At 41.9% G+C, this 12,492-nt stretch overlaps 1 protein-coding gene across 2 annotated transcripts in view; it reads right to left on the reverse strand.

Annotated features, from left to right (window-relative positions):
* Positions 1 to 12,492, reverse strand: part of TNNT3 (troponin T3, fast skeletal type) — a 76,513-nt gene that overhangs the window by 11,324 nt on the left and 52,697 nt on the right. For both annotated transcript variants that reach the window (XM_030201224.1, XM_030201225.1), the window contains 4 exons: positions 10,843 to 10,861; positions 7,100 to 7,157; positions 6,540 to 6,656; positions 6,296 to 6,373 (listed from right to left, as the gene is read on the reverse strand). In XM_030201224.1, the coding sequence (XP_030057084.1) occupies positions 6,296 to 6,373; positions 6,540 to 6,656; positions 7,100 to 7,157; positions 10,843 to 10,861 (272 nt within the window). The remainder of the gene's footprint in view (positions 1 to 6,295; positions 6,374 to 6,539; positions 6,657 to 7,099; positions 7,158 to 10,842; positions 10,862 to 12,492) is intronic.

The raw sequence follows: 12,492 nt of genomic DNA on the forward strand, positions 1-12,492 counted from the left end.
TGAACCCAGAAATCCACCTACATAAAATTTAAAACTTTTTAAATTTTAACCTGGGCACTGCAGACCATCCCCACCCAAAAAAATTTAACCTGAACACTATTAAAATTTATTGTTGGTGGGTTTCTAGTGGGGATGGGCTCTTCACTGCCTAGGACAAAAGTATATTTAATGATTAAATATACCATTCTTTGCCCTAGGCAATGAAAAGTTCACCCTCCACCCAGAAGCCCACAAGCAGCCAGCATTCATTTTGATTACATGTCGTACATGTTAAAATTAAAAAAACATTTATTTTACCTGGGCAGCTGCTTGCAGATGGTGCGGGGGGGGGGGGGGGGGGGAAATCGATCAATATCAAAAGGTTGATTGTAACGTGATACAGCGAGGGCACCCGTGATCTGGCACAGTGGCGGAGCCGCGACACAGCCGGCAGCCTTTCCCATGCAGCATTGCGAGGAGCAGCAAGGCTGAGCAGCTTACAAAATGGAAGTTAGCGAGGCGAGCATGGACGTAGTTTGACTGTTTCATTCTTTACAAGATCTCCAGTCCATCTCCTATTTTTTCTCTCCCTTCCTGTCTTCTTCACTTCTTCTCCTATATCCATCTCTGACTTTGATCTTTTCCCTTCAGCTTTCCTTCATTTATTTTTCTCTCTCTCAGTCTGCTCAGACTTCATTTGTAGTATTCAATCTCCTTTATTCAACCACATCTACCTACAGCTTTTCATGTCCCTCACTCCAATCATCCCATTCTTCATACTGTTATTCTTGTTTCTTTTTGTTGCTAACTCTCCCCTCTTCCAGCACCCTCTCTTTCTATTTTCACTCCTCTTTTCTCTTCCCTTCCTCCTATCATCCATTCACGGTCCAGTGTCTCTCCCCCTTTCCCCAAGTCCAGTCTCCCTTCTTCCCTCTTACCAGCTAATCCATATCTAACAATCCCTTCTCCCCCCCCCCCAAATCCAGCACCTCTTCCTCTCTGTCCATCACCCCCCCCCCCCCAAATATACAGCACAGCAGGACCTGCACCTCTCTCCCTCCATCCTGTAGATCCTCCTCCTGCCCTCCATTCACCCCTACCCACATGGTTCCATCACCTCTCTCCTCCCAAAGGTCCAGCAGAACAGTGCCTCCATCTTTCTCCTTTTCTCACCCCTCCCCACATCGCAGTTCCAGCGTCTCTCCCTTTTCCTTCCTCCTCACAGTCCGATTTTCCCTTACGTTGATCTCTGCCGGTAGTAGCACTGCAGCCAGCAATAACAGCAGTCTGCCTCGGAGCCTCGGTCTTCCCTGCTACACGTCCCGCCTCCTCTGGTACAACTTCCTGTTCCGCATAGGCGGGACCTGTGGCAGGGAAGGCCGAGGCTCCGAGGCAGACTGTTGTAATCGCTGCAGCGCCCACACAACAGCCCCTGGTACCAAAGGTGCAGCGGTGAACGGGCGGCCGACGGTAGTAAAAGCAGTAAGCAGCCAGGTTTAACTCCGTCCTTCACTTCCCTGCCCTCTCTGTGTCCCGCCTTCCTGTGATGTCATTTCCTTTCGGGCGGGACGCTGAGAGGGCAGGGAAGTGAAGGACGGAGTTAAACCTGGCTGCTTACTGCTTTTACTACTGGAGTGGCGCCCCGCCCGCCAGTTCACCGCTGCGGGTTGTCGTCATCGTTTGGGGGGGGGGGCAATGCCCCTTCGCCCCCCCCTGTCTACATCCATGGAGGCGAGGGAGTAGCAGCACTAACATGCAGCCCTTAATGGCATACCGATACATCCGCATTCGGGACCCGACCCGCACTAAAAATAAGAACATTTTAGGAGGAAGAGGACCGCCTGGGAAAGCTGCCTAAAAGCAGATGGGAGGTGGCTGAGCTGCAGAAGAAAGACTGCGCACTTTGGTGCCTAAATTGGGTGGGCCCGAGTGGAGATTGGGTGGGCCTGGGCCCACCCAGGCCCACCCGTAGCTACGCCCCTGCCAGATACCAAACAAGACTTAGATAGCCAGGTAGAGTGGTAAGTGCTACCAGCCACCTCTATCTGGATAGTGGCAATATTCAAACTGCTATCCAGAGAGCAATCCAGATATAGTCAGGACAGCAATTTTTCTGGCCTACCTTTAATTGGCTAGTTATCTGGATAGCTTTTTAAAATTTGCCATTCTCCACAAAACTGCCAGCTCATCACTACTTCCACTGTGACACTAGCCAGATACTGCTACTGAATAGCCATGGGCAGTACCAGCATTGGACACAATTTCGACAGCAACTTTCTGATCTGTCCTTTGTGACTCTTGAATTTGTGCAGTTGCAGCGTGGAGGTGATATTTCAGCCGTATTGCTTTGGAAAGAAGAGCGCTTTGTTTATCAGTGGAATACACTCCTGCTGGTTTGAACAAAATAAATTCAAATATTTGACCATTTGATTTCTTTAAAGACATCAGCAGTGCTCATATTTTAATTGAAATCGAAGCTAGGCATTTTCTGACAGTTATTCCAAGATGGAGTCAGGTGGTGGAGTTTGCCTTGCCTGGTAGTCCCTCAATTATTGTTTTCTATGATATATTTAATGGATTTTGTATTTATCTGCATTTTGTGTACTGCTCTTTTAAAATTTGCTATTTTTCTGTAGTTGTTAGTTAATACCCCCTGAAGAAGCCATTCAGAGTGGCAAAACTTGTATCCTTGTTGGGGTTTTGTCTTTTTGGCATGGACATTCTTGAATTTCATCATCAGACCTTGGTCTCATAAACAGATAAGTATATACTGCACCTGGTCTAATTATAAACATATATCAAACACGTTACTTATGTTGTGCTGGTGCAACGATTGAGATAGGGATGCCTTGATGTGATTACAAAATTGCTTTGGGGCACCGATTTATTTCTGAGCATATATTCAGTATTTTTTTTAAAGTGTTATTCTTGGATATTGCATATATACATTTGAATTAACAGTCTTATAAAGGCGTTATTGATATGGTTAGAATATTGTCTTCTTATTTTTTTACTTTTCAGTACCAGTTAAGCCATTTAGCCAGATAAAGGCAGCCATTATCCTGATATATGGGTGCCCCTAGGTATGTTTTGCAAAGACTGTGTATGGTTCACAATGCTACAATTCAGTTGCTTGTAGGGTTGACTAGGAGGGATCATGTGACCCTTTTATTTGTTCAAGAAACCACCAGGTAGAGGAACATGAAACACTACGAGGAGTGGACAAAAAGGAAGGAGTAGTGCAGTCAACAGGACACTTCCAGAGAAAACACATGGGTGATGATATGTCAAGCACAAGTCTATTTCATACAAGGCTTGCAATCTGAACATAAAATTCTGTAACGCAGTCTAGCTTGGCTGCATGCTTTGTGCTTGCATTAAATCCACTAAACGGCAAGGCGTAGATTGAATTTCCAAAAAAGCTGAAGCAAGATAGATGCTAAAGCTCTCAATGATCTGGTGATCTGTTGAGAAACTGTTTTTGTTTATAAAGGGAAAAATCCCCAGATAGACTGCTTTACAGAATTTGATGTTCAGAGTTGCAAGCTACTTCATATTTACTGACTTTGTGAAACTCCTGATGAAGGCACACTAGCCGAAACATGGTGCCGTGTTGAGACCTTGTATGAAATAAATTTGTGTTCGACATAGTATCATCACCCACGTGTTTTCTCTGAAAGTGTCCTGTTGACTGCACTACCCCTTTATATGTACAATATCATTGGTTGCCGATGGAGTATAGGCCAATGTATAAGATTTTAACTTTGATGTTTTGGGCCTTATGTTCCAGGAGGCCTGGATATTTGTCAGACTTGTTGTCCTCTCATGTTCCTTAGGTCTAGCCTTATTGGTTCTGTTATTTTATTCTATTCTATTCTAGTCAGGGTATTTATAGCTCACTAATATCAAAACAGAATCTAAGCGGGTTACATAAATTCAGAACATACACTTAAAAATCAAGAGGCCTTACAAAATTATTCATTCAGGGCTTTTGGGTTTTTTTTTGGGTCACCCCTTTCCTTTGGAATCAGCTTCCAAGGGAATCTTACACATCATTTAAAACAAAGTTTAAATTTTTTTTTCACATTTTGGGAACTTGAGCTTTGAACTGTTTCCTTGAGCAGGTGATCTGCAGATGTGATATGGATGTAGATGTAAATGCTATTTCAGTGTCTTGGTATGATTGATCTTTCCTATTTTTAATTAACTTTATTTCTTTTCTGTTTTTACAGAGGGTGGTATATCAAATGTTTTTAAACTACTAAATAGGTGGGAAAATGTGGGATACAAACGTAACAAATAAATGGTTTTGAATATTGACCAGATATTTTTCATGGCCATATATGCATTTTATAGAAAACTTCATGTTTATTTATTTATTTGCTACATTTATATCCCACATTTTCCCACCTATTTGTAGGCTCAATGTGGCTTACATAGTACCGGAGAGGCGTTACAGACTCCGGTGTAAACAAATACAAAGTGGTGTTGTGGTAAGATAAAGTTCATGTGGCACAGCCACACTAGGGAATCGTACAACGGAAGAGTTGTGTTATGTCCATTACGTTCTTTAGTTTTGTTGTGTTGCAGAGATCAGGCATTTATGTTGGATCGGTAGGGTATGCCTTTTTAAACAGGTTAGTTTTTTAGTGTTTTCCGGAAGTTTAGGTGGTTGTTCGTAGTTTTCAAGGCTTTTGGTAATGCATTCCACAGTTGTGTGCTTATGTAGGAAAAACTGGACGCGTAAGTTGATTTGTATTTGAGTCCTTTGCAGCTTGGGTACGTTCGTGTTGATTCGGATGTGTTTCTAGTTGGTAGGTCGATCAAGTCTGTCATGTACCCCAGAGTTTCACCATAGATAATTTTGTGAACCAGAGTGCAGATTTTGAAAGCAATGCGTTCTTTGATTGGGAGCCAGTGTAGTTTTTCGCGAAGGGTTTTGCACTTTCAAATCACGTTTTTCCGAAGATAAACCTAGCTGCCGTGTTTTGAGCGGTTTGTTTAAGGTTTGTTCTTTGCATCCTGCATAAATTCCATTGCAGTAGTCTACATGATTGTACCATTGACTGTATCAGGTTGCGAAATGTTCCCCCCGAGAATTATTTCACGCGTTTCAGTTTCCACATTGAGTGGAACATTTTCTTTGTTGTGGATGTCACTTGGCTCTCTAGTGTTAAGCTGCGGTCCATTGTAATGCCGAGGATTTTCAGGCTGTCTGAGATAGGGAGGGTGTAATCTGGGGTGATGATAATAGTGGGGTTATCATCGCTGTGTAGGGATGAGAGGACGAGACAGTGTGTATTTTCTTTGTTTAGTTTTAATTGAAATGCATTTGCCCATGAGTCCATGATGTTCAAGCTGATCTTGATTTCGTTGGTGATTTCTGTCAGTTTAGATTTGTAAGGAATGAATATTGTGACATTGTCTGTATAGATGAAAGGGTTAAGGCCTTGGTTGGATAAAGACTTGGCTAGTGGGGTCATTATTAGGTTGAAGAGGATCGGTGATATCGGTGATCCTTGTGGTACTCCGCAGTCTGCTTTCCACGGTTATGATATGTTTGAGTTTGATTTTACTGGATATGTTCTTGTGGTTAGGAAACCCTTGAACCAGCTAAGTATGTTTCCACCGATCCCGAACTTATCTAGTAATCTTATTAATATATTATGGTTTACCATGTCAAATGCACTAGACATGTCGAATTGGAGGAGGAGGATGTTTTTGCCTATTGCTATTTCCTGCTTGAATTTGGCTAGGAGACTGAGTAGTACTATTTCTGTGCTGTGGAGGGGGTGAAAACCTGACTGTGATTTGTGAAATACTGAGAATTTGTTTGTATAATCTGTAAATTGTTTGGCTACCATGCTTTCCATCAGTTTGACTGACAACGGAATGGATGCTACTGGATGGTAGTTAGTGATTTCATTTGTTTTTTTCATGGTGTCTTTTGGTATTGGAGTGAGTAGGATATTGCCATTTTCCTTAGGGAAGAGACCTTGCTGAAGCATGTAGTTTACGTGGGATGTGAGGTCTGCTATGAAGCGGTCAGGGGTAGATTTCATTAGGTAGTTGGGACAGGTATCTAGTTTACAGTGAGTGTTGGAGAACCTGCTGTTTGCCTGTGCAACTGCATCGACGGTAAGGAGGCCAAATTTTAACCAGGTTCGGTCAGCTTATAAAATACTTCAAGTTTTAGATGTCCATTTTTCAGCCTAGATGCCCTGTACACATTTAGATTGATGATCTGCATGCTTTCTACACCAGGGTTTCTCTGATCCTTCCCTCATTACAGTGTACAAAAGTCAGATGGACTTACAGCCAATTTTGCCTGACGTTCCTTCTCCTTCTCAGTCCGGATTCTCTGCTGGTCAGCTCTTTCAGCCCTGCGCTTCTCCTATCAATGAGAGACATAACAACAGACGCATCAAGAATTAGCTGACTGCCCAGTGTTTGGCAGTTGGAGTACTTAAATATCAAAGCATTAGGTTATACTATCTAGCTATTTTGCAAATTAACTAGTAAAATACTGCAATTCATTGCTTATCATCCACAAAACTTACGATCCTATCCTTGAGACCGATCAGTTCCTCTTCCTCCTTCTTCCTGGCTTCAAAGTGAGCATCTATGAGGGACTGAAGTTCAATCAGATCCTTGTTCTGCCTTTTTTTCTGGATATCCTGCAGTAAAAAGAAGATGGGGAGGATGTGGTAACAGCGATTAGCATATCTGGGTTTAAATAAAGATATGGACAAGTTCCTGGAGGAAAAGTCCATAGTCTGTTATTGAGATGAACATGGTAGCATGGGATTGGTAGCATGGAAAGTTGCTACTAATTGGGTTTCTGCCAAGTACTTGTGACCTGGATTGGCCACTGTTGGAAGCAGGATACTGGACTAAATGGATCATTGGTCTGATCTAGTGAGGCTATTCTAATGGTCTTATGGGATAAGTAAGCCATCGCTTACAGGGGTTAGACAAATAAAATTATACCACTCCCAAAAGGAGGTGAAACTGAATCACTACATGCTTAGGAAGCTAAGTTAATGGAGTGACTCAATCTAAACCCAGTAACACTGGTGTGAGCTCTGTATTATGGACCAAGTTGTATCTAGTTACTTACATCAAAGTCTACTTTCTCAGTACTCTCTGGGAGTTTGGGACCAGGAGGAAGAGCGGGTCTAAGAAAACAAAAAGAACCAATCTGTTAACAGATAAGCAGAATACATTTCAGAAGTACCATTAGGCCATCCATATTGGGTCGTTTCACCCTTATAAGGATGAACTATTACCATTCTGACTAAATTAATGAACTCCTTAGATTTAAGTGGCATCACCTTTTTGGATATCAGAAATTTGTATGACTACTAGAAACCATCAAAAATCATTCATTTGTGACTTGTCAAACTTGTTAGTGAGAGCCATACATATTATCACGACTTCACTATTTTTATGCACACATAAATGGATGTGGAGTCACTTAACTCTTTACCAGAAAATAAATCAAAAACAATGACCCACTAATATGACAGAAAAATATGTGGAAATATAGCACATCACACCATGAGGAAGGAAAAAAAAGGACTCAAAAAGCTCCAGACCTACAGATCTTAAAGAGCTAATAACAATCTAAATGATCAGTTCCTCACCACTGGCTGAAAATACTTTCCTCAAAGTTTGTAAAAAAACTGGAATTAGATTCTCAAAAAGACAAATATCAAAAGATGCAACATCTGCATAACACAACTGTACATTCACTTAGTGTCAAATGCTGTAACCAAATATTGTCCATAGGAACAGATACATTTCCAGAAGTACTTAACTTTGAAATGTCGTCTATCCTAAGGTAATTTCCAAAGCTCAAATAAGACCCACGATCAACATTGGAACACTAGCGAAACGCTGGCCAATCAGCAAAGCTGCTTCAGGGTCCTGGCGATGGAAAAGAAAAACATACAGCAACTCAGTGCTTCATTGCCGGGTGTCGTCGGTCAGCGAAGCGCTGAGTTGCTGTATGTTTTTCTCTCCTATCGCCAGGACCCTAAAGCAGTTTTGCTGATTGGAGCAGTAGCAAAACGCTGGCCAACGTTGATCCGTGGGATTTTTTTTGAGCTTTGGAAATTACCTCAGGATAGACAACATTTCAAAGTTAAGTACTTCTGGAAATGTATCTGTTCCTATTTCCTATGGACAATATTTAGTTACAGCATTTGACACTAAGTGAATGTACAGTTGTGTTAAGCACGTTACATCTTTTGATATTTGTCTTTTTGAGAACCTAATTCCAGTTTTTTGACAAACGTTGAGGAAGGTATTTTCAGCCAGTGGTGAGGTATTGATCATTTAGATCATTATTAGCTCTAAGATCGGTAGGTCTGGAGCTTTTTGAGTCTTTTTCCTTCCTCATGTTGTGATGTGCTATATTTCCACATATTTTTTGTCATATTAGTTAGTGGGTCATTGCTTTTTATTCACTATTTTTTACACAACCCCTGTTATGGTTTGTCAGGTGACAGCCAGAGAGATGAATAGTAATAGAAATGCTCCTTTAGGAATCGATAATTGAACTGTCTATATTTGTACAAAGCTCCAGAGACATATAAACCCTCAAAGCTATAGACATATGGGACAATATTCAGCCTTGAGGATCAGCGCATTTTTAAAATGCTGGTTACCCAGGCTATCAAAAATTCAACTATTCAATGTCAGTATCTGGATAGTAGCTAGCACTGAAAAATTGAATTTAGTGGTAACAGTGCTGCTGATTGTCAATGAATAGGCCCAACTAAGACATTGATATGGATAACTATGGCTGTTATCTTGGTAATGGCTTTGAATACTGAGACCATAGTTTCCTCTCTCTCCTAACCCCAACCCAGGAATGCCTCCTAAAACATCATGATAGAACCATACACACTGGAGACATCCATGCAAACTTGTACTCATGTAATGAGAGTGCAATGATCAGAAAGCAAATTTTTGTAAAATGGCATTCTATCTGCAGAAAGATCTTTCATCATTGCCCTCCACACAAGTAAAGTTTTGTTGACTCCTTCAGCCCTACTAGAACTCATATGATTATTTCTACGAGACAGAAGAGATCGTAGCTTGTCAGGTAAAGTGTGTAACTCATAAGAAAAGGTTGTGTACAGCCATCTCCCACTCACTAATCCAGGGGTAATCCCCTATTTGTGCAGGTAAGTATAAAACAAAAGAAAAAAAAAAAAAAAAGATGATGATAATTTATTTGAATGATTCAGGCCATTCTAAGTTGATCATCTGCTCTTCTTTCATCACTGTACAGGCTGCTATACGCAGATTACTTAGGGCTCCTTTTACAAAGTTGAAGTAAAAGGAGCCTGCGGTACCGTCATGGATTTGCTGTGCGCTGAGGATCCCACAATGGGTAAAAGGCTTGTTTGTTTTTTTTTAAAGGAAATGGCCAGTGTGGCAATACTTATGTACTAAACTAGGTCCTGCAGTTTAAAACTATGAGAAAAGGGTTGCTCTCTATGGAAACTAGTTAATAAAGCTTGCTTTCTCTCTCTCTCTCTCTCTCTCTCTCTCTCTCTCTCCTCCCCCTCCCCCCCTTACTAAACTGGGTCCTACAATGCCTGCTAGAGGTTATCTGTTAATGCTGTGGTACAGTTTTAGAAATCTTGCTATTCTTTGGGGTTCTACATGGAATGTTGCCAGGATTTGGGTTTCTTCCAGGTACTTGTGACCTGCCTTGGCCACTGTTTGGAAAACAGGATACTGGGCTAGATGGACCATTAGTCTGACTCAGTATGGCTACTCTTATGTAACCACTTGTTGCGTGGCCAATTCCTGGGGCAGCCCTTACCTCCACCTATTTAGGAGGGGGTAAGGGCTCCCATGCTAACTCAGTGTACAGGGCTGCCCAATTACCATTGGGAAGCCCCCGGCACTAAAAATAGTATTTTTTCAGCACCAAAACTGGCGCTTTTTGGGGACAGGCACTATCGCTGGGCTCCTGCAGTAGCCCAGTGGTAGTACCGGACTGGTGCACGGCAAGGTGGCAGTACAGGTACCACTGCTTTCTAAAAGGGGCCCTATGTTAATAAAGCAGCCTCATGAATATACAGCCATGAGTGTATGTCTCCTTTCTTTTGAGCTATACTCTGTAATGATCATAGTCCCTGATAATACCCCTGTTGCCAGGGACACTGAGAGACAGAGCCAGGACTGGGGCAGGGCCACCACAGCCACCTCCGCCTCCCCAACTTGGGCCGCTGCTACCCCCCCTCAACTCAGGCTGCTACAACCCCAAACGGGACACCGCTGCTGGGGGGCCACCGCCACCCCCTAACTCGGGCTGCCGCTGCTATCCCCCAACTCAGGCTGCTACTGCCCCCGCCCCTTACCTCCCTGCATCTGCTCCTCCCTCAGTCTGTCACTCTCCTGCTTCTATGTGCCGGGACCCGGGTTATCGCATTAATCCAATCACCTGGGTCCTGACACACAGGAGCAGGAGAGAGACAGACCAAGGGAGCAGAACCTTCAGATACAGGGCCCCCCTTGGAAACTGGACCCAGGGAATTTTGCCCCTCCTACTCTGCAGCCCTGCCTACTGCCAGCTCCTCTAATCTTAAACACCTAGTAGATAGAAATTTTTGTACAAATAAATACATGGGAGATCAAAGTCTATATGGGAACTCATGAACTCTCTGTGCCTGGTAATAAAAGAACTCATTGCTAGGCCCAGAATTGAAAATATTCCCATGATGCAACTCATAGCTTCTCTAGTCTCTGCCTCTTTTAACTTGAGATACCAAAGAAAGTGGGTATAATCTTCATATAGGATATAAAATATTAATTTAAAGAATGATTGCGCCTTATACTTACTTTGGTCTTGGCTTCTCTTCTGTTGTTGAAAAACAGAAACACAGAAAACAAGAGGACAGCAACAGAAAGAAATTAATAAAGATGAAGTAAGGCATGTTGTAGTTTTTATAAACAAAAATAATCTAAAAAGGAAGAAAATCTGGTTCCATGATGAATCCTGGAGCAATAGATTAAGAACATGGCAGAGTAGTGAAAAAGTGATAGATTAAGGCTCAATACTGTAAAGAGAGAAAAAGTATCAATGTAGAATCAGAAGTTTCCTTCTAGTGACTGATTACATCATCATGTCTTTGGTTTTTCCTTCAAATTAAGGAGTCATAAAACAGAGCTGCTAGAGAAAAAAAAAGAATGTCTTAATTTTCCATTCATAACCAGAACTTTCTTCTGTTGGAAGGTCTCTTGACCATTCCATCCTAGTCTTCCCCTCATCTATGTTCCTGCCCTGAAAGTACTATACCCTTCCGATGTACATCAGAATTCAGCCTCTACGATCAGTCACAATTTCTCTTCTCCCTAAACCTCTTCTTTCTCCTATGGTCCCCATGTTAGTGAATCATGGATGAAGAGGGTAATTTTATAGAAGGGTGCCTTTATAAACTATTATTTAACGTACCTATTTTAAGTTTAAGCCATCTCTCTCCCTCATTTCTTTCTCCAGCAATTAGTAAAAGCCTAAGGGGCCCTTTTACTAAGCCGTATAGGTATGTATACAAGTCCTAGGTGCATCAATTTGAACTAGCGCCCAGCTTCCGCATGGCCTGGATGGTAATTTCATTTTTTACATGTGTCCACGCTAACTGGCATTGCACACACATAGACCATTACTGCCTGGTTAACGCATAAGACTTTACTTCTAGGTCAATGGGTGACGGTAAGGTCTCAGGTCCAAAATGGATGCGCACCAATTTGTTTTGCCGCACGTCCATTTTCAGCCAAAAAAAGAGGCCTTTTTGCAGGTGTGCTGAAAAATGGACCTGTGCACGTCCAATATAAATGTCTACACCAGCACAGGACATTTTTTGGCACACCTTAGTAAAAGGACCCTTAAGTAAAGCTACCTACCATGTCTTCATATGGCTGTATGATCACAGCAAATTATGAGTGGTCTCATGACAAAATCAGTAAATTGGTGATGATATAGTCAGACTACATTAATCCCCCACATATCTACCATTTCTACCCACCAGAAAATGTTAATTACTCAGATATTTCTTTTCCTGTAAAGAAAGATAATTGGTAAACAAAAATAGAAAGGCTCGCATGAAAAGGTTTTGATATAAGGTACGTCCTCTGTTTTTAAATCCATGAAACACTATACATTCCAAATGATCCATTATGTTACAGGTTAGGGATGCTGTTAACAGAATAACCACTATGCCACATTGGAATAACCTAGAATGAAACTTTGGAAAGAAAGGACATAGTCAGCCAATTCCCACACTGCTTTCCAGGAGCAAAACCAGGGGAACTAGAAAGGTTTTTGTTGCTCTGAGTTGTCTTGAAAGGTCTGTGTTCACAGGCAGCTAAACAAACAGGATAGGGATTAAGGGAAAAGAAACAGTTATTTGTGCAATAAACATGAAAGATATTGTTAGCCATATAAAATCTAGCAGAGTTTCCAGACTTTAAGAAGGTGTTAAAGAGATGCTG

The sequence above is a fragment of the Microcaecilia unicolor genome, chromosome 4, assembly GCF_901765095.1.
Source record: "Microcaecilia unicolor chromosome 4, aMicUni1.1, whole genome shotgun sequence".
NCBI classification, from domain to species: Eukaryota; Metazoa; Chordata; class Amphibia; order Gymnophiona; family Siphonopidae; genus Microcaecilia; species Microcaecilia unicolor.